Genomic DNA, 20041 nt, shown 5'->3' with positions numbered 1-20041 from the left:
GACTAATGACGCTTTTGATGGCAAAGTATTAAAATGGCTAATGGTGGTGTATTTCCACTCATCTTCTTATCAATTATAGCATTGAGATGATTCATTTGTTAGGTAATAGTCCTGCAGAGGGATTTTAATCACTTCATCAAATTCGGGAAATAAGAGAATTTCCTCAAACATTTTAATTGATGATGGACATTAATATTCAAACTCTTTGGTGACAAATATTATTCAACATTTAAAACACTTATGTAACCTAAGCTGCCGTAATCCAATTTAGAGAGCTGCCAGTATTTTAATCAATAGTTGGAAATCACTGCCAAACTCAAATATGGCTGTTGATTTTATTTGATTTGATTTTTTTCAATTTGACCACAAAGATAATTAAATGCAATTTTCGGTGGGGACGTCACTTTTCTCTTATGAGCTAATGTGTTAATGTTCTTTTCAAATGAGCAAAACAATAGCATTTCAGATCGGTTTGTTCTGATTGAGTTCTTCACCATGCTTTGGAAGGAGGGCAGCACAACATGTCCAGCCAGACATGTTGCGGCCAGGGCACATTGTACATTGTACAAATCAGAAACCCGGAAAAAAAAATAGATGACGTACACATAGCAAATGTCCTTTTGCTCTTCTTTGGAACCAAGTCTATATGTTTTCCGTCGCTATTGTGTTATGAAAATGAGCGCTACATTCAGTTTAAAGTCCAATTTGTTTGATTCCATAGACTACTGCCAACGCAACTCTACGGTTTCTGCCAAATGTGCTTCTTTTTCTCGGACCTTTTCCTTTCTCAGACAGTAGCCTGTAAAAAAAAACACTGCTAATGCACCACACAAACTAGATGTTAATAGAAATAGCCATCTAAAAGTCCACTTAAGAGCATGAAGAAATCACTACAAACATTTACGATGTCAAGTTGTTGGCAGACACATGACCTGCAGGTGAGGTCAAGTGCTCGCTCTCACACTGCAGGCAAGGCAAGGCAAGGCAAAGCACATTTTGCTCTCGAAGGCCTTGATAGATGATTTCATTGTGTGCTGCTCAGATGGGAGGACACCCTGTACCTAATCTTGCATCAAAAGCAGCATTAGAACCTAAGCAAGACTCCATGAGTCACAGTAGTTCATTTTGATTTTGTTTTCTTTTGATCGAGTATTTAAAAAGTCTACGCACCCCTGTTGTAACACCATACAACTAAAACTAATCATTCAAAATGAAAAGTGCCACGAGTGTGTAAATATGCACACCCTCAAACTAATCCATTCTACAACTAGAAATCTAGTTTATATTGAACTCCCCCCAAATCTTTCAAAGTATCACAAAAATAGCAATGAAATGAGAGTGCATTTATCAGATATTCAAACTAAAGTCAGAAAAACTGCAAGACAGACTTGAAATGTGGATTTAGTATAGACGCTATTTTTAATGAATACACATTTACAAGTGTTTGGAGGTATTTTACCACACAATGGTCAATTGTTTAAACACAACCCTAAATTGTTTTTTGTAAATGATGACACGTTACAGTACAGTTGTTTGGGTGAAACACAAAGAAAACTGGACATTCTCAGCATGTACTGTAAATGTAAAACAGATCCTTTCTAAAAAGAAATCACCTCTTAATATTTAGTCGTGAAATGCTTCCAAAAATCACTCGTCCTATTTGACGACCATTTATTCGAATCTAAACAGCATGCATCGCTGCCGCCTTTAACGTTCCGCTATTCAACTTGATTATGAGGCAAAATAAAACAATCAACCAAATAGGCCTTGTTAATGAAATGCATGGGTGTTCAAAAAGCAAAGTAGCACCAAAAAAAGAGCAATCATTTCTCGGCTCTTTTTAGACACGAAATGAAAGCGAAACACAGGCGCGTGTGGTTTTCTTCTCTTTGCGTATTGCGCGTACTGATGAATGCTTTTCTTCAAGCACCTCTGCAAAATTGTTAACTGTCAAACCATTATTCTTACAACCTTGATCTCATTTAGCTGCTAACTTCAGTTTGCTCTATTTCTGCCAGGACAGTAGTGGCCCGGCCGTATGTTTAACTGGATTGAAACATGTTTCAGTCTTAGCGCGCCCACCTGTGGTCGACTACGGTAAGACATCTCAACTCGTGTGCACTCTGCTTGGCACGAAGATGTAGGAAGGAAAGAAGTAAGTAAGTAAGTATGTATGTAAGTAAGTAAGGCTGCTGGTGATGTCGGGGGCCCTACTGAAAGAGCTCACTGCCTTTTGCTGTCCAGGATGGCTCTCCAGTCGTCAGACCAGGACAGCAAGCGTCTCTGCCAAGGCTTGGCGGGATGGTGCTTGTTGTGGCAGGCGCTGAACAAAACGTGCTCCCAGGTGGGTTTGGGCTCCACGCCTGCGCACCACATCGGGACGCTTATGACATATGACGTGACGTACCGATGGACAGAATCAACCAATCGCATTCAAGCTCACTGACCTAAAATATCAGGCTTGTCGTCAATGAGTACGTCTCCGCTGACCACCGTCTTGTCTCTGGTTAGAATGACCTGCTCCAGGAAGTCATGACCCAGATGTTTTTCTACCCACGCATACTAGGAGAGAACACAAACACACACACACACACACACAAGAGAGGAAATGCCATGCTGTTCTAACTACTCAAAGGAAAAATCGGATCGCATACCTTCTCATAAGGGCAGTGCTTGAAATGCTTGATCGGACTGGTGCAAATGAAGACATCTGTGCTGCGGAATGGAAAGGTGGCAAAATGACACGAAACAACAGAATCATTTCATATTAAGCTGCTCATGCACACAGAGTAGATGTCCCCAACTGTTTGGATGTGGATATTGTTAAGGGCTTGAGCTACATTGAGCTACTCGGCGTGTACTTCTGAACCTACTTGTCCATGTTGGCCATCTGCTTGACTGCCTCCACCCCACCAGGAAGTGCCTCCAGCTCACTGAAGAAGCCCTTGGACTCCCAGATGCTAATGGCTTTTTCCTAGAGGTAAAAAGAACAAAACAAACGCGTGCATGATGTTTATTATCAAGAGACAACAATAGTTGCGCATGCAGCATGATTTCGATCCTTAAGTGCTTGTCTTGCGTAATTACTACTATATCTATAACGTCTTCCAATTGCACTTTTCCATTTCGTTTCTTCTGCTGTAATACATCTTCGATTATCCATTGCATTGATGCTGCAAAAATTTGAGCTAGCTCCTTAACTATTTGACGTCATATATTTCCATTCTTTTTTCTACTGTATGAACACCAATCTAAATACGTATTAGGTGCTCCAATAATAGAGATTTAGAGGTATTTGGTAGAAATGAAATAAATGGTCATGCGTCACGTGAATCTCATGACTTTTGAAACTTGTAATGGTGCAGATTGATTGATTGGTTGATGGATGGATGGATTGATGGATGGACGGACTGATGGATGGACGGACTGATGGGTTGATTGATTGATTGACTGACGATACTGAGCAATGGCATGTCGCTTGGCTTACACAGAGATCACTCCGGAGTCTTCCGTACTGCGCGGAAACCCAGAAGCCTCTCCTGTCCTCCAGGGTGATGTAGGGCTCGTTGGGGTACCTGGCCCGGTACTTCTTCAAGAACCCCCCCTCGAAATCGGCCAGCACGCCGTCCATGTCAACCAGCACCCGCAGTCTCTTCCCATGGGTCATGGTTCCACAGCTCCTTTGAAATGTGTGAGTGAGCAGCGCTTTTCCTCTTGCCAGTAGACGACGTGTGGTCGACAGTAACATTGTGACCGACCCCGTTTTCATGCACGATGCATGGATTGCATTCGTCTTCTCTTGACGTTTTGTGTCCGCCGCATAATGTTTCAACGTTCTCTGCACCGCTCGGATGCTATCTTGACGTTAGCTTTGAAGCGGAGTCTACGGCGGCTGCGGCGGCGCACAGGTCAAACGTGACAGGCCTATGCCGCATGGGGTCGGATTGAGTCGCTTGCTAACGTATTGTCAAATGTCCCACGGCTCCCCATAACCCACCGAGTTGTCAGCTTGGAAGACAACAGCAGTTTCGGCATGCAGCGGTATTTTCATAGGTCCAACGCCGTAGTTGGACGAAACTGTTCTGTATTGGCTTGCCTTGCAGAATGCAGAGAACAAAGATGTTCTGTCGAAACGAGATGATACGACGTTGATTCTTGGAAACAAAACAAACGTGATTATTATCATTATTATTGTAACTGATTGTTATTGAGGATTTTTTGTTCGTTTGCATATGTTACTGTGAATAAACAAAGTCAAGTGTAAAAATCAGCACAGTCGTTTCTGTGTTTCGATGAACCATATTTCCAGCAGCATCTCCTCTCTTAGAACATCTTTGTCCAGACGTCAGTTCCTCTTTCTTCAAGTGATTGCCACATGAATCTAGCCGAAATAGGCTTTTATAATCCTTCAGATCATGCGTACTATTGAGTAAGTGACTATTTAACAGACTAACTGATCGCATCTCTGCGACAGAAAGGAGCGCTTTCTGTGAATCGTATGTTGTTGTCGTCGAAGTGCCAAGGTTGGCCCTTTAAAAAAAAAAAATCCCCAAAAGTCGCGTACTTGAAAAATCTCGTCACAGTCCGTTCACTTCATTAGGTATCGCGAGAATACGGAGTGGCGGCTGTGTGGCCCCTGTCTCAGTACGGACGGAGTTGTTTCTGACGTTTGAATGAAAAAGCGTGGAAATTACCCCCATATCGGATCCATTCTATAATGGCTTCAGCCCTGGAGCAGTTTGTAAACAATGTGCGGCAGCTTTCCGCTCAAGGTAGGCTCGCTCAACTCATTCGTAGCAGATAGTTAGCATGCTTATGCTACCCTATGCATTGCCGATAGCCAACTTCTCTTTACCTCATCATTAAAAGAGCCCGATTGAGACTCTTGCTGCCAATAAGAGTATGCATGCTTGTGTTGTTACATATGATGAACGTGGACACATGGGGACTCGGTAGCTATTTCAACAAAATGTTCAAATGATACTTTCTCGGTCTGGTCTGGACTGGAAAATATTTTCTGGGCACTGTCCACCGGAAGTCCCACCCTGGTCTCGCGTAATTGGCTGGCGAACGGAATCAAGTCATTTGATTGGTTCTCGCCTTCTTGCAGCTGGCTTTTGGGAAGGCCTTGACAGGAGAGTTGACCGAGCGAGCGAGCGACTGGTTGAAATGGAAATATCTACAGTTGAATGTTTTCAAATGTTATATAAGTCGAATAATGGGCTGTTGTTTAGCGTGATCTTTAATGACAATAACTCAATTGCGTTAGCACAGAATTCTTGTGTTATTCTCCCCTGCTTTCATTCAGGGCTCACTTTTTCTTCTCAATGGGTGCCTGGAGCTAGTGATGATAAAAACACGCTCAAAAGAGTGGTTGAAAAGTGCATCTCTTGTTTTGAAAGTGCCGATTGTCAAATGTGTCACTGTCATTTGTTCCTCTGTAGGCCAGATGACTCAGCTGTGCGAGTTGATCAACAAGAGCGGGGAGTTGCTGGCCAAGAACCTGTCGCACCTGGACACGGTGCTGGGAGCCTTGGACATTCAGGAGCACTCCCTCGGTGTGCTGGCTGTGCTGTAAGTGCTTCCCCCGTCTGTCCGTCCGCGCAATTCGTTCCATTCCTCGGAGTGGTCTGCCGCGTGCGGTTTTATTGCACCGGTCCAGTATTAGCTGGACTGTCATGGCTCCTGTTTCCATCCTGTCCTTTATTTTCATCAAGCGAATTATTCTGTCAACAGTGTGCCAAAGAATTATCAGACAACAATCACAAATGTGTATGTCTGTGTGTGTGTGTTTTTTTTATTACATTTGTTTTGCTTTGCTGATCTGTCCTTGTGACTGTGTTACAGATTTGTAAAGTTCTCCATGCCAAACATCCCAGACTTTGAGACCCTTTTTTCCCAAGTCCAACTCTTCATCAGTACTTGCAATGGCGAGCACATCAGATATGCAACAGACACTTGTAAGTCCTGTCGACCAAACATTTTGCACTCATCACCTCTGGCACTTATCAAATGATCGCTTAACGGCCTCCGTGACTACTAATAATGGTTAATGTATCAGCCCTGTAAAAAAGAAACATTGGTCTCGCTCTAATTAGTTTATTCATGTTTGTCAGCGATTCACATGATGTCCCTGACCAAATGGATCTCTTTAAATTTGAATGAACCTGACAAAGGTTACTGATTTTGTGTCCTCGCATAGTTGCTGGTCTCTGCCACCAGTTGACAAATGCCCTTGTCGAGCGGAAACAGGTAAGCTTGCACGTTTACATTAGAGGGTAATTATACAGAGATAACGTCCAAAATATCCTTTTTCATCGTAGCATTGTTGATGCTCTGGATCCCACATTGAGTCATGACATAACCAGAATCCTCTCTTTTGTCCTCCTCTGCTAAATATTTGAACACGTTTGAAAGTGTAGCCCTTATTTGAGTTGCAATATTTCAGTCTTTCTTTCCTACCCTGTGACAGCCATTGAGGGGCGTCGTCATCCTAAAACAGGCAATAGACAAAATGCAGATGAACACAAACCAACTTACCTCAGTTCACGCAGACCTGTGTCAGGTGAGTCATCTCATTGTGTGCTTTAAGTCGCACGCAGACGCTTTGCAAAGTGGAGTGTATCTTTTCTAGATGTTTTCTTACAATCCAATTTCATATCTGATTCAATTCTTATTTTTTTTTTCGATACCAAGTTGCCTTTTGCTTGTCCCGTGTTCTCTCCAGCTGTGCTTGTTAGCAAAGTGTTTCAAGCCGGCCCTGCCCTTCCTCGAGCTCGACATGATGGACATCTGCAAGGAGAACGGAGCTTACGACGCAAAGCACTTTTTATGTTACTACTACTACGGTGGCATGATCTACATGGGCCTCAAAAATTTCGATCGAGCACTGTATTTTTACGAGCAGGTACGACACGACTGCTGCCGTATTCCATCCAAAGCGCCGCTGCGACATTTCTTTGTCAATGTTGAATAAGATTTGGTCCAGAAGTGATTTTGATTTGGTTTGCTTTCACCACTTTGAGGCAATAACGACTCCAGCCATGGCCGTAAGCCACATCATGTTGGAAGCCTACAAGAAATACATCCTGGTCTCACTCATCCTTCATGGCAAAGTGCAGCAGCTGCCCAAATACACTTCACAAATTGTGGGGAGGTTCATCAAGGTAAGGGCAAACACTGATTGGAATTGAAAGCCAACGTCCGTGTTGGGACCAGTCGACACTCGTTCCCTTCCTTTTGCTTTTCCTCAGCCCCTGAGCAACGCCTACCATGAGCTGGCTCAGGTTTACACCACCAACAACCCGACGGAATTGCGCAGCGTAGTCAACAAGCACAGCGAGACCTTCACGAGAGATAACAACACGGGCCTGGTCAAACAGTGCCTCTCCTCCCTCTACAAAAAGAACATCCAGAGGCTAACAAAGGTGTGTGTGTGTGTGTGTGGGGGCATCTATGATGTGATGATAAACCTGTCTAAGATAGATCTAAGATCAGTTTTTTGATATTTAGTATATGATAGAGTAAATCGAGTGCCATCTCCCTGCAGACTTTTCTGACATTGTCTTTGCAAGACATGGCAAGTCGGGTGCAGCTTTCAGGGCCTCAGGAGGCCGAGAAATACGTCTTACACATGGTGAGGTCATCCGTTTGCAGCGACAGCATCAATACGCAGACACTTGCGACAGTGAAGTTTGAATTCTTCTCTGTGGGTTTGTGAGCAGATTGAAGACGGTGAGATCTACGCTAGCATTAACCAAAAGGACGGCATGGTGTGCTTCCACGACAACCCTGAAAAATACAACAATCCAGCAATGCTACACAAAATTGACCAAGAGGTGAGAAAGGTCACGAGTGTAACCGTCAGAAATACTCAAAGACCCCCCCTGAAAAAATTCTTGCGCTTTAATTTTCAGATGTTGAAATGCATAGAACTTGATGAGAAACTAAAATCGATGGATCAAGAAATCACAGTTAACCCACAATTTGTGCAGAAGGTGAGAGGCATTATTGTTTGTTTGATCCATTTGCAGTTGGGATATCCACCATTGGCCTTTCAAATGGAACAATCTCAGTTCATTTGGAAGCATTTATACAATTTGAATCTAACATGTGACTTTTATGTTTATTTAAGAGTATGGGAACGCAGGAGGATGATGTTGGCAGCAAAACATCAAGTTACTCCTGAGGGGCCTTAGACTGCCAGAAAATGCTGCAGCCCCCAAGACATTCTTCCATGGATGGGTTGGATTGTGTTTTTTCGTTTTTGTTTTTTTTAAGAGGAAAAACAAATATTCTTTTGCATAAGGACATTGGTTAAGGAAGGTTTAATTGTTTGGTGAATTTGGTTATTCTTTCCTCTCAGTTTCTGAAGGATAACAAAGCGATCTTTACAGGAATTGGAAAAGTTTTGTCAGCGTTTTATTTATCAATGTTGAGGTTAGCGTGACACTGCTACGTTATCACAGAACACAATAATAAAAACTGGACTTTTTTGTTCCAAGCATATTTGTGAATAATCTGCTGCATGATGGATGTAACTAGAAGGTATTAAAAAGTAATACATCTATGGCTGCCAAGGAATCAATCTCCCTACCGGTATAATCTACATTTGTAACGACTGCAATGATAGGTCCCCTCTTGCTTTTGTTTAGAATGCAGGTAATCACTCGCGAATCTGCACACTGAAACTCGAGTCACAATCAGGCTCAGTGTTTAGTTTTTCTTTCTCTTTTGCTTTTTATTTTTGATTTTTAAATAATAGGTCGGCTCCACTAGAGGTCGCTAGAGCACTGTACAGAAAATCGTTTTGACAGCTCGTCATTACAAGAAGTCAATAACCAAACCGTCATGTCATTTGGAAGCTTTGCAGCTGTGGAACTGTAATAAACTGTTGACGAATTGCTTTCAGGCCTCTGTTAAATATGTATCCTAAAAATGTAGGAAGATTGGACTACTATATGCATGCACGCAAGGCAGGTGATTTATGATCTAACCAATGAGTTCCTTCACACAGGCCGATGTGGCCTCTGGAATGAATGGACCAATCCTGACGCATGAGAGGCGGGACTTAACCTCTGCAACAGATGGCATACGCCAATCCCGAGTAGTAGTCGCTCGTGATTGGTCCACCCTTATGAACGGGGTAGGTCCACACACGCACACACACACACACACGCGCGCACACGCACGCACCGTGGAAGCAAGCTACTGTTGAAATTCCAACGCTAAGCAACATTAGCCAGCTTGCTAACATGTCATTTAGCCATCAATGTGGTTAAACTGCATTCATGGCACCACAATGGCTTCCAATTGACAGGTAATATGCTTTTGCCAGTGTGTCGCCGTAACTACAACCAGAACATGCCCACTTAGCCAGAACGCGGCAATTGGTGGACCAACGAAGCTGGCGAGCTAGCCAGCCAGCCAGTCAGCCAGCCAGTCCGTCCGGAGCTTTGGGCTGGCTTGGGGCTTTTTGAACAGGTTTCCTCGGCCGCCCGGTGGACAGCCGAGCCTGATGCTGTGATTATCATGAGTCCCGCGGGCTGCCCCCATGTCAGCTGCTTCAAAGTGGACAACTGGAAGCAAAACCTGAGGGCTATTTATCACTGTTTCGTATGGAGCGGTTCGGCCGAGACCAGGAAACGCAAGGTAACAAGAGACTGGGAAGCCTAGTGGGCTCACCTCACGGAAGAGAGATGTGCTGTGCAGTGAGTGAGTGAGTGAAAGGTCGCCTGTGTGTGTGTGTGTGTGTGCGTGTGTGTGGGCAGTAACCGCTTCCATGAAGGAAAAAACAACAAAAACACACCCGTTCCACAAGTGTCAGAACGGACCTCCGTTAATGGTACTACATGTCCGACAGCATCTTTTTTTCCTCACCACTGCTCCTTCAAGGCGTCTTCCCCGCAACGGCATCTACAGATGGGTCTTCCCTCGCCGCTCATTGTAGGAAAGCATGCAACCGATCACCCACCCCCTACTACCAAATCATGACCACATCTCTTGGATGCAACCCTTTTTTTTGCATCTGTGATTTACACATGTAGATCCATCTGTGTTTGCATGCTTACCACATCCCAGGTGCTGGAGAGCAAACAGAAAATAGGTTAAGCACACATGCATACTAAAATAAGCAGAGTCCATTTTCTTTCCCTCCTAAGGTCTCCTTCATTCCATAATTGGCCATTCCTTCACTTGCACCGGCACCCCAGCCACAGAGCGGACTCTCTTGGCAATCTTGTGTTGCTTGTGCGTCTTGCAGAAAGAAAGGGCGACACACATGATTTCGTAGAAGGGCGGCTAGTGGTGACAGGGGTGGAATGAAAGAATAGCTTTTTCCAATTCCAAGTATGACATGGCTGGCAATATGCTTGCAAGCAGTTCAGGATGTCCACCCGCCGCCACCCTAACGTATCTGTCCCTTTTTGCAGGCCAAGTCATGCATCTGCCACATGTGCGGCGCTCACCTCAGCAGACTCCACTCCTGCCTCTACTGCGTTTTCTTCGCCTGCTTTGCCAAAAAACACATCCATGAGCATGCCAAGAGCAAACGACATAACCTAGGTATGGGGTACACGCACTACAGGACAAGTGATTACCAATCGATTGGTTTCAAATGAAATCAGGAAGCCTTGCATGAATTTGATGTATTACTTTTGATTTTATTGTCCCCCCCCCCCGGCTTAGTGTGTTCCCCCACATGTGTAATTAAGGGAAGTGAAATTGTCTGTCTAATTAGGTTAGCTGTGGCAAAAAAAGTATAACAGAGAAAGTGGGAGGAGGGCAGAGCTCCGTCGACTGTTAAAGAGGTAATTAAGTCGTCTTTAACAAACCCTGTGGAATTAGCCTCCATTGAACAAAGCCCCTCCTCCTCCTCCTTAGTCTCTCTGTTGTCCACGTTGTCGTGTTTTCTGCGGATGCTGGAGTTTCCGCCCGCAGTGCTAAAACAGCCATTAAAGTGGAATGGTTAAATGTCACCCGTGCCCCCAGACGTTTAATGAGCATTTCTTGGGTGAGAAGTGACTTATTGAGGTAGCAACTCCTTGGAAGTACTAGCGCTATTGTTTACTTGGAAGAAAAAGTAGGATTGAACATCCACTTTTCATGATTATGGGAAACAGAAGACGTTTCGACACTGCTATCGTCTGCACGTTAAACTGAAAAAGAATTTTGACGAGACCTTGCGGCGATTGCCTCAGCTCCCTGCATCGAAGGGATTCCATTTCCTTTATGGAGCGGTTGTACTTCTACCACCTCTAATTGGCTATACATCCTCACCTGCAAAGAATGACGGACGGCATGGGCCAAAGGAAGCCGAAGGTCAGGTTGGCACGGCGACCACCAACGTGTAGCAATGATGGGAAGCACAATCGGGCAAACCTTTGGCACTCTCCTCGGTCGCTCCTCACCTTTGCACGGGATGCTCCCGACCCGAGCCAGCGAGCGAGCGGCGCCATTAGCGGATGGTGTTGACAGATAGCGGATATGTCAGCTGATAAGCCCATTTGACTTGGCATTGCGACACCATGGCAACATTGGCTGAAAGACGTGAGATGAATCATCCAGCAGCTCATGCGGCTCGCACCGACTGACTCACAGCCCTGGACAAACCAAGCACCAAAATGGATCAAAGTGGACCCCGCATTTCAATCCAAAAGGCTTCTTTTTCTAACCTTCTCCTTGTCTTGACGTTGCAGCTATTGACTTGCTCTATGGGGGGATTTACTGCTTCGTGTGCCAAGACTACATTTACGACAAAGACGTGGAACAGATTGCCAAAGAGGAGCAAAGGAAAGCCTGGAAAATGCAAGGTGGGTCGGACGGAAGGACGGACAGCATCTTAACAGCCCCTTTGATTTGAAAAGCTCACGCCCAGAAAATGCTCCCATTCAAATTCTGCACGCCTTCCTTCCTATTTTTGGACATGGACAGTGTGCTCCATCTTGTGCTCCATGTTGATACCAGACCTTGAAAATGACTTGCAGGCGTAGGTGAGAAGTACTTGTCATGGGAGCCCACCAAGAGGGAGCTGGAGCTTCTCCGCCACAATCCCAAGAGGAGGAGAATCACCTCCAACTGTACTATTGGTTAGCCACCCCATCCAAAGCGCGTATGCCGTGACCCACTTCCTCGCTTGTGTTTCTTTTGACATCACAGATCCAATGCTTATCATGCCGCATCATCGCTTTCAAATGTGGAATTGACTAATCCATTGCAATCAGATTATTCGATCACCTTCATGCTCATCACATATTTCATGCTACCTGGCCATTGCCGTCAAATGTATCTATAAATAACATTTTGACATTGGACAAAATTCAAACAATATGGGAAGAAATGGTGTCCATTACAATAAGGACAGATGGATCAATGCAATTAGGGAGGGTTGATTTCTTATTTTTGGTTCTATCACATTTGTTGCCCCAAATGGACTTCAGATGACCATGGATACCGTTGGGCGTACAATTGTCAGTCATCTGCAGCTTGTGACGCATTTGGTGTCCCTCCTCCTCCGCTTCCAGGTCTACGCGGTCTGATCAACCTGGGCAACACGTGCTTTATGAACTGCATTGTCCAGGCGCTAACGCACACGCCGCTGCTGCGGGACTTCTTCCTGTCTGACCGACACAAATGTGAAATGCAGAGCAACTCCTGCTTAGTGTGTGAGATGTCACAGCTCTTCCAGGAGGTACCTTTTTTTTTTTTTTTTTTTTCTGCCCAAAGCTAAGAAAAGAGTTCGAGGTGTGTAGGAGCAAGTGGCGATTGTTCAAATGTCTGCACGGTACCTCACCAGTTCTACTCAGGCCATCGTTCACCGCACATCCCGTTCCGTCTGCTCCACCTGGTGTGGACCCATGCCCGTCACCTGGCTGGCTACGAACAGCAGGACGCACACGAGTTCCTCATTGCTGCGCTGGACGTGCTGCACAGGCACTGCAAAGGTCAGGCTAAAACATCTTTTTTTAAAAAATGTTTTTATATGATTTATATATCTCATTCTGAAGTTGCCTTTTTCATCCACATGTATTCTTTTGTCCACATTCCAATTCCTAAGCAGCTTGTGTGTGTGTGTTCATACAGATGACAACGGGAAAAAAGCCAACAACCCAAACCATTGTAACTGCATCATTGACCAAATCTTCACAGGAGGCCTGCAGTCTGATGTCACCTGCCAAGTCTGCCAGTAAGTGTGCTCGTGTGTAGCATTTTGCAACGCAGCCGCCGCAGCCGCAGCAGCAGCAAGAGAAGCGAGAGAAATGAAACTCTTGAAAAGTGATCTGTAGCACCACCAGGTGGATATACAGTATACTAGCTATATACTAGATATTGGCTCTCGTAGATAAATGTTGAAATGCATCTCCATCCTTCTCCTAGCGGTGTGTCAACAACCATCGACCCCTTCTGGGACATCAGCCTGGACCTGCCGGGCTCCTCTACTCCTTTCTGGCCGCTAAGTCCCGTCGGCAAAGATGGCTCAACACTAAATGGAGAGAGTCACGCCACTGGCGCCACTACACTGACAGACTGCCTGCGAAGGTAACCTACATGAACCATGTAACCTCGGTAAAACCCCGTGGAGATGGAGCGCTTTGGCCGGCCGCTAGCGCCATATCCGTCCGTCTCACCCTTGGGTTAGGTTCACCAGACCGGAGCACCTCGGCAGCAGCGCAAAGATCAAGTGCGGCGGTTGCCATAGTTATCAGGAGTCCACCAAGCAACTGACCATGAAAAAGTTGCCCATCGTGGCCTGCTTTCACCTCAAAGTATGACTTGTCTGTTTCACAATGCTCTTGGACCATCCTGTTTACATTTTGTGTGTGTGTGTGTGTGTGTGTGTGTGTGTGTGTGTGTGTGTGTGTGTGTGTGTGTGTGGCAGCGATTTGAACATTCTGCCAAGCTACGGAGGAAGATAACAACTTACGTCTCTTTCCCTTTGGAGTTGGATATGACACCATTTATGGCCTCCAGGTGAGAAGTGTTCTACTTGAAAAAGTTCCCATGTCATGACACGACAACACCGTCCGTCGTGCGTTTCAGTAAAGAGAGCCGGATGAACGGCCAGTACCAGCAGACTGTGGAGCCCTTCAACAACGACAACAAGTAGGCTCATCACAAGCAATCTGCAAATGATATGCTCACCTTCATTCACATCTAGTGTCAAGATCATTAAGATCACGCTGCTCATTCAGACCCTTATTTACATGGAAATGCTAATGATGGTCTGTTTTGTACAGTAACAGACTCTGCACTCCACCCCAGTGAAGGTTAGCTGGGCAGTGGCTTATTGTTGTTTTATTTATGACATGGCCCCCCTCATCAAGATTAAGAAGCCGCTGCTGCCGCCGCCGCTGCCGCTGATTGTCCCACTTCCTATCTCAACCAGATACAGCCTTTTTGCTGTGGTTAACCACCAGGGAACACTGGAGAGTGGCCACTACACCACCTTCATCAGGCAGCATAAGGACCAGTGGTTCAAATGTGACGACGCTATCATCACCAAGGCCAGCATGGAGGCCGTACTGGACAGTGAAGGGTGAGCCATCAGTCATCCACCGCAGCATCATAATGGCAACATTCGATCAACGCTGCTGTCTGTCTGTCTGTCTGCTCCCCCCTCTAGGTACCTTTTGTTTTACCACAAACAATTCCTGGAGTATGAATAGCGCAGCCCTCATCACAACGCATTTGAGCCCTAACGCACTACTGCAAGTCGCAAAACATTTCCACTGGAATTCAGGACGCACACCACAACAACAACAACAACAACAACAACAACAACAACAATAATCTGCTGCCAAGCCAGTCTGCATGCTGCTGCTGGAGGTTCCAACCGACTGGTAGCCATCGTCATTTTCGACTCCCCCCTGGCTTTTTCTTTCACAGACACACAGAAGCAAAGAGGTATGCGGGGCATTTATTCATAAATGCAACATCATTCTGAAGCAGGGATGGGGGGGGAGGACTTATTGTTTATGGGATCTGGGCTGCTATGCAAAAACTCACGAAATGTCAGAGGGACTTTAGATTGTAGAACTTGTAAAAAACTGTGTTAGTATAGCCCCAATTGGAGCTAAGATTTGTTTTCCATGAGGTCAATATTCCATCGTATGTTCCTTTCAGAGATTCCCCAACCACTCACCCACCCCGGTGCTAAATGCTTATCAAAATGACTCCAAGCAGCTTCTTTATTGTTTCCTTGGGTTTGTCATTATGGCTTTTCTCGGCCAGTTTAGAAACATACTGTATATTCATTCATGTTCAAGGTAAGTGCTTGTGGTTAAATGGAAAAAAAACAATCCGGGATGTATTTTCAGAATAGTACAGGATGTACAACGGGTCAAAGTTGATTCTGCAGTGTATTATTGTTGGTTGCGTGCGTGCGTGCCTGTGTGTTCGTCACAACAACAACAAAAAACAAGACCGTGTGGGGAAATGAACTGGTTCTTCAAAAAATGTGTCGTGTGTGTTGGGTTTGTATGCACGTGTGGTGCGCGTGCGTATGTTGTGTGTGTTTGTGTACTGAATCAGTACTTGTGTTCAGCATGCCGCCCAAGCTGAATCTTTTTCTTTTCTACATGTATGTAAAGTATAGAAATGTAGAGGTTGTACGTAAGAGACAAATAATGAAATGTCTATATTGTTTTTGCCACGGCAGTCGAAACGGTGTCTTGCCTTACAAAGTCATTCCTCGAGTACAAAAACTGACTGACAGGACAGGACAGGAAAGGTCGCAGTGATGGCAAGCCACTCAAATAAACAACAAGTAAACAAACGTCTTAGTGATTTTGTATTCGCTTGTTTTCCTGAAGGTCATCGATCGAAAGCTAGCTCCAGCCCATTTTTGCCGCCAGTTAATGAATGAGCTGCTCAAAAAATGTAGATATTTTTGACCCCAAATGGTATGAAAGTTGCGCAATTCCCCCCCCCCCCCCTCAAAATGAAGTAGGAGTTGATTCACAGCTAACTGATAACATTCCAATACACCTTATTAGTGTTGAATGCCATCCAAATATGATTTCCAATTAAAAGAATAGAGATCCATCGATATAGCGTAGCAAAACACAGTCAACCTGGGACTAGCCAAATTGCTGCTTGGTGATTTGTCAAATGGACTTTCCTGAGACTCCAAATTAGGACCCGTGATTACTGAAACAAAGGAGGGAGGTCGAGAGTCCTCAAACAAAAAAGACTGGATTTGGTAGACGGTAGGTAGCTCTGAAATATGCACAACTTTGTCCAGCAGATGGTAACATTGTGCAAGGTCTGAAGAAAACTCTTGGAGTGGCTCAGCAATGATGAATCTGATAGTGGGCTTGCTTTCCCTTAATCGTTTTTTGATATGCCATGTATAGGTTCATCTTAGCGAGCAATGCAATGGTGACGATGAGAATCATTTTTGGGGTGGTCATAATAGTTTGGTCGTTGAAACCGCGAGCGGAGCTACTAACAAACGCAATGCAACGGAACGAACGTGGCCAAGCAATCTCGTGGTTTAGTGTAGCAGGATATATCTGTGACCTCTTTCAAATGGCAGGAAAACGACGAGACATGTCATGACATGTCATCTGCTTGCGTAACCCCGTGTACTTTTAGGAGACGTGCTTTTTGGGGGAGGGGGCAAATTGATTGCACATGAGATCCAGACTGCAGGTAGGTTTTAAGTGGAGCATTTGCCGGCAGGAAAGGCGTCTTCTAAATCCTGCCATCAAGCATGCGCATGTGTGATCAAAGCAGGCCAAAGCCCTCGCTGAGCATCTCTTGATCACACGGCAGGCAGGCAGGCAGGCAGGCAGGCATTTCTTTTTTCCTCCCTCCCTCCCCAGCACAAGGGCATCCATCCATCCGTCTGTGCTGGATCAAACAGACTGTGGTGGCGGCGGCGGCGGCGGCTCACTTTTGGACCTGAGCACTCGCATATCTCCTTTGCTTCTTTTGTTCCATTATGCAGGCAAAGTGGAGTTTGTTTGCCACAATCTCTTTCAAAGTCTTTGAGTGTGTCCACCATGCAACTACAGCTTGTCTTTTTTTCTTCTTTTTTTCCCCCTCCCTCCCTCCCTCCTTCCCACGTGAAGTGAAGTGAGACACCAATGTGGGCGACATAAGTGTCGCTGGTCAGCGCAGTGTCGATTTTGATGCTAATGAGAACGCTCGAGGTTATTGGCAGTCGCAAAGACGAGCCAGAGTTGCATCACTGGTCGGATTAAGTTCAGACTGGACAGTCCGGCCGGAAAATGAATGGCGAGAGTGCACTTTGATTACCACTGAGACCACTTTGATGACAGTGGACATGTTATGCGCACTCAAAGGTAGCGTTGAGTCAAAGTGGCCACTGCAAAGCAACATTGCCACTCAATTTGCGTCAAGTGTTGTGGCTTTTTGGACATTTGTCATTCATCACGGTATTCATGATTGGCCGTGGGGGCAAGTGCGTCGTTGCTGAGTCCTGTTCAGGCCGCAGTTTGCCTGCCTGCCTGCCATGCATTGTGGAGCACCTTTGTGGTCCTGCAGACATCCCTACGTATGTGGCATTTCATTTAGCTTTCCAACTGACAAGTAGTATGTGAATGTCTGCTTCCATCGGCCTCATGTCATTGATTGCAGCTCATCTGCTTGCTGATGGCTGGCCCAACCCTATCTGCTTTTCCATGGAGTGACATGTGCCACTTTCATCTCATCTCCATCCCTCACCTGCTACAATGGAATAGCATGACCGCATCGTTTGCGGCAGGAAGAGTCGTGAGTCATATTCGTCGGGGCAGTGACCCAGCAGGCGAGGAAAGAGAACGAGGTTCACTCGTGCATGTAAAGCGTCAAAGCGACTCGACTTCACGTCGGCCGATGAGACCATCTTAAGCGTGCGTGCGTGCGTCGAAGCGTGCATAACATCTGATGTTTATCATTTCATTCATCTCGTGTCTCTTATGGTGTCCAATAGAATCACTTTGTACAAACGAATGTCATAATATGACATGTGAGTTTCAGTAATTAGGATATTTTAGAAAATGAACGTATTTCATTCAATTGGAAAAAAAAATGTCTGTGCGTTAAGCTGATTTATTATTCATAGTGCCCGTGACACGTGAATGGACCGGAAAGTAAATCAAATACACCACGAGAAGAGTAAATGGCCTTCTTTTAATCGCAGAACAGGACATTCCATTGTCCAACACGTACAATCAATAACTTGCTCACATATTTTAGGGCAACAATGTGATCACAAATACTTACATGAATTCACCAACAGAAGCAATGGAGGAAAAGGAGGTGGCACACCGATCGATGTTTTGCTCATCAGGCCTTTGGTTGGGAACACGCCGGCCGGCCCTTGCTTGCTTGATGTACACGCATACGTTAGGATGAGTTACAAGGCACGCTGCGTGGAAAATGACGGTGGAAAGTTGATCCGTTTGTTCTGCGACGCTGGTTGACCTTTTGTCATTTCCAAACCGATTCTTGCCACAGCAAATCAATGAAGGAGACATCATTGACACGAACGAGGCTGGTATCCAAAGGATCACCACCGACCCCGTTCATGTGATGGCAAAATCACCTATTTACAAATATCACCAGCGTAACACTTGACAAGCTTCACAAACGATATAAATAAATATTTAGTTGCGTGTGTGTGTGTGCGTGGTCCGAGCAGGCGTATTGTCCGCTTGCTCCGAGACCGTTCTGCACTGCGAGCAATGCGCTGACACCAAATGGGAATCTGCCGCCGTCTATGAAAATGGAGCTCATAGGGCTCCCTCCATCTTCTCCCCCTTCCCATGCAAGATTCAGCCACCCCCCCCCCCACATAGAATACAGACTTAACATTAAACAGTGCATCCTCTGTGCACATTGTAGCCCTTCGCAAATCATCTTTATTAAAGAAAAGAAACAATTGCGGGTGAGCGAGATGGCCTTTAGCTCACGTTTGTACATCGCTAAGCAGCAGACATCTCCACAAACAACCCTTGACATGATGTTGAATTGTGCAAGCGTGAGCCACATGTAGATGGAATGGCATGCACGCAACACGACTTGACCCCCCAAAAAAGAAAAAGCCCTAGGTGTCTACGAGCAACATACGTACGTATATCATTGCGCTACATTCACATTGGTTTTGGTTCCAAGTGCCTTGTGAAAGTCCTTCATAATTGAGATCCAAGAGATGCAAAGGTGCGGCAAAGAATACTTTGCGAGTATCTGGCCATTTTGTTTTGGACAAAACGTAGATTACAGGTGTCAGGAAGGGCATCCGGCTGTAAAAGGTTTTGCTCCAAAAATTCTCAGTATGGCTAGCACTGCATAAAAATGCGACATGTGCAACATGATAAGAAGCAGGATTTTGCAAAATGCCAAGTACGTAGTGAGAGCTACCGTCAAATATTTGACTCGGCCATGTTTGCGGCCATGTTTGCACCGTCCGCCACCTTTGTATTTACAAGTACGAGCTGTTTTGAATGGGGCAAGTTTGCCAACAATTTCTTTGGCCATCAGAGCGTTTACAGATGAGTGCGGTGTTCCTCGGCAAGCCGCCGCCGGCGTCCTTCATCATTGTGCCATTTGTTTCTCTCATCGTCTTTTCAAGTCAGGCAGGGAACGGATCATGACTCCTTTTTTCTGGGCTCGACTTTTGTCTTGAGGGTGGCTCCACTCAATTGTTTGCCTGCCTGCCTGCCTGCCTTCCCTTTTCTGAAAACAGTGCTTAATGGCATCTTGTTTCCTAAGCCACAAGAACGGGGTCTCTTCCTCCCACGTAGCCCTGGCAGATCCTCCCTCCAAGCGGGCCTAGTGACGTAAGCGTCCAACTTGTGTTTGATGTTAGTCAGGGGGCTTATTGAGTGTTCAGGGTCACTGAGAGCAGGTTGCCTCAAAGAGTTGGGTCAATGTACCTACCGTCTCTGTTGCGAAACTGCTCAGACCGGCTTACTTCATAGAGCAGAGTCCATAGAACGGCGGGTGGCCTATTGCATCAGTAGCCAACAGTTGCTTGGTTGACTTGTGTTCCTCAGCCAGCCCTGTCCCTCCATCCCTCCCTCCCTCCCTCCCTCCC

At 45.6% G+C, this 20041-nt stretch overlaps 3 protein-coding genes across 7 annotated transcripts; 2 read left to right on the top strand and 1 right to left on the bottom strand.

Annotated features, from left to right (window-relative positions):
* Window positions 1-1396: 1396 nt before the first annotated feature.
* LOC133142733 (5'(3')-deoxyribonucleotidase, mitochondrial-like) lies at window positions 1397-4132 on the bottom strand. The gene is made up of 5 exons (XM_061264206.1): window positions 3488-4132; window positions 2874-2974; window positions 2655-2715; window positions 2448-2562; window positions 1397-2363 (listed from the first exon to the last, which is right to left on the bottom strand). Exons 1-5 carry the CDS (start codon window positions 3767-3769, stop codon window positions 2224-2226), a joined length of 699 nt encoding a protein of 232 aa, XP_061120190.1. The 5' UTR covers window positions 3770-4132; the 3' UTR covers window positions 1397-2223.
* cops3 (COP9 signalosome subunit 3) lies at window positions 3558-8906 on the top strand. Of its 3 annotated transcripts, none has more exons than XM_061264203.1 (12): window positions 3558-3691; window positions 5445-5574; window positions 5848-5960; window positions 6203-6252; window positions 6473-6565; window positions 6728-6907; window positions 7026-7166; window positions 7254-7427; window positions 7550-7636; window positions 7725-7838; window positions 7917-7997; window positions 8135-8906. In XM_061264203.1, exons 1-12 carry the CDS (start codon window positions 3688-3690, stop codon window positions 8186-8188), a joined length of 1221 nt encoding a protein of 406 aa, XP_061120187.1. In that variant the 5' UTR covers window positions 3558-3687; the 3' UTR covers window positions 8189-8906. The 3 variants fall into 3 exon arrangements, with proteins under 3 accessions (XP_061120187.1, XP_061120188.1, XP_061120186.1); XM_061264204.1 differs by lacking the exon at window positions 3558-3691 and adding an exon at window positions 4322-4429; XM_061264202.1 differs by lacking the exon at window positions 3558-3691 and adding an exon at window positions 4479-4772.
* A 254-nt stretch (window positions 8907-9160) lies between these two features.
* usp22 (ubiquitin specific peptidase 22) lies at window positions 9161-15772 on the top strand. 3 transcript variants are annotated; one of them, XM_061264775.1, is made up of 13 exons: window positions 9162-9651; window positions 10431-10563; window positions 11697-11810; window positions 11985-12086; window positions 12522-12688; window positions 12794-12941; window positions 13081-13183; window positions 13375-13536; window positions 13637-13763; window positions 13877-13968; window positions 14038-14100; window positions 14415-14533; window positions 14621-15772. In XM_061264775.1, the coding sequence occupies exons 1-13, from the start codon at window positions 9532-9534 to the stop codon at window positions 14785-14787; spliced, it is 1617 nt and encodes a 538-aa protein (XP_061120759.1). In that variant the 5' UTR covers window positions 9162-9531; the 3' UTR covers window positions 14788-15772. The 3 variants fall into 3 exon arrangements, with proteins under 3 accessions (XP_061120761.1, XP_061120759.1, XP_061120760.1); XM_061264776.1 differs by having other exon boundaries at window positions 14384-14533; XM_061264777.1 differs by lacking the exons at window positions 11697-11810; window positions 11985-12086 and having other exon boundaries at window positions 9161-9651.
* The last annotated feature ends 4269 nt before the right edge of the window (window positions 15773-20041 follow it).

The sequence above is a fragment of the Syngnathus typhle genome, linkage group LG18 (assembly GCF_033458585.1).
Source record: "Syngnathus typhle isolate RoL2023-S1 ecotype Sweden linkage group LG18, RoL_Styp_1.0, whole genome shotgun sequence".
NCBI lineage: Eukaryota > Metazoa > Chordata > Actinopteri > Syngnathiformes > Syngnathidae > Syngnathus > Syngnathus typhle.
This window is presented reverse-complemented; position numbering and strand designations above follow the sequence as displayed.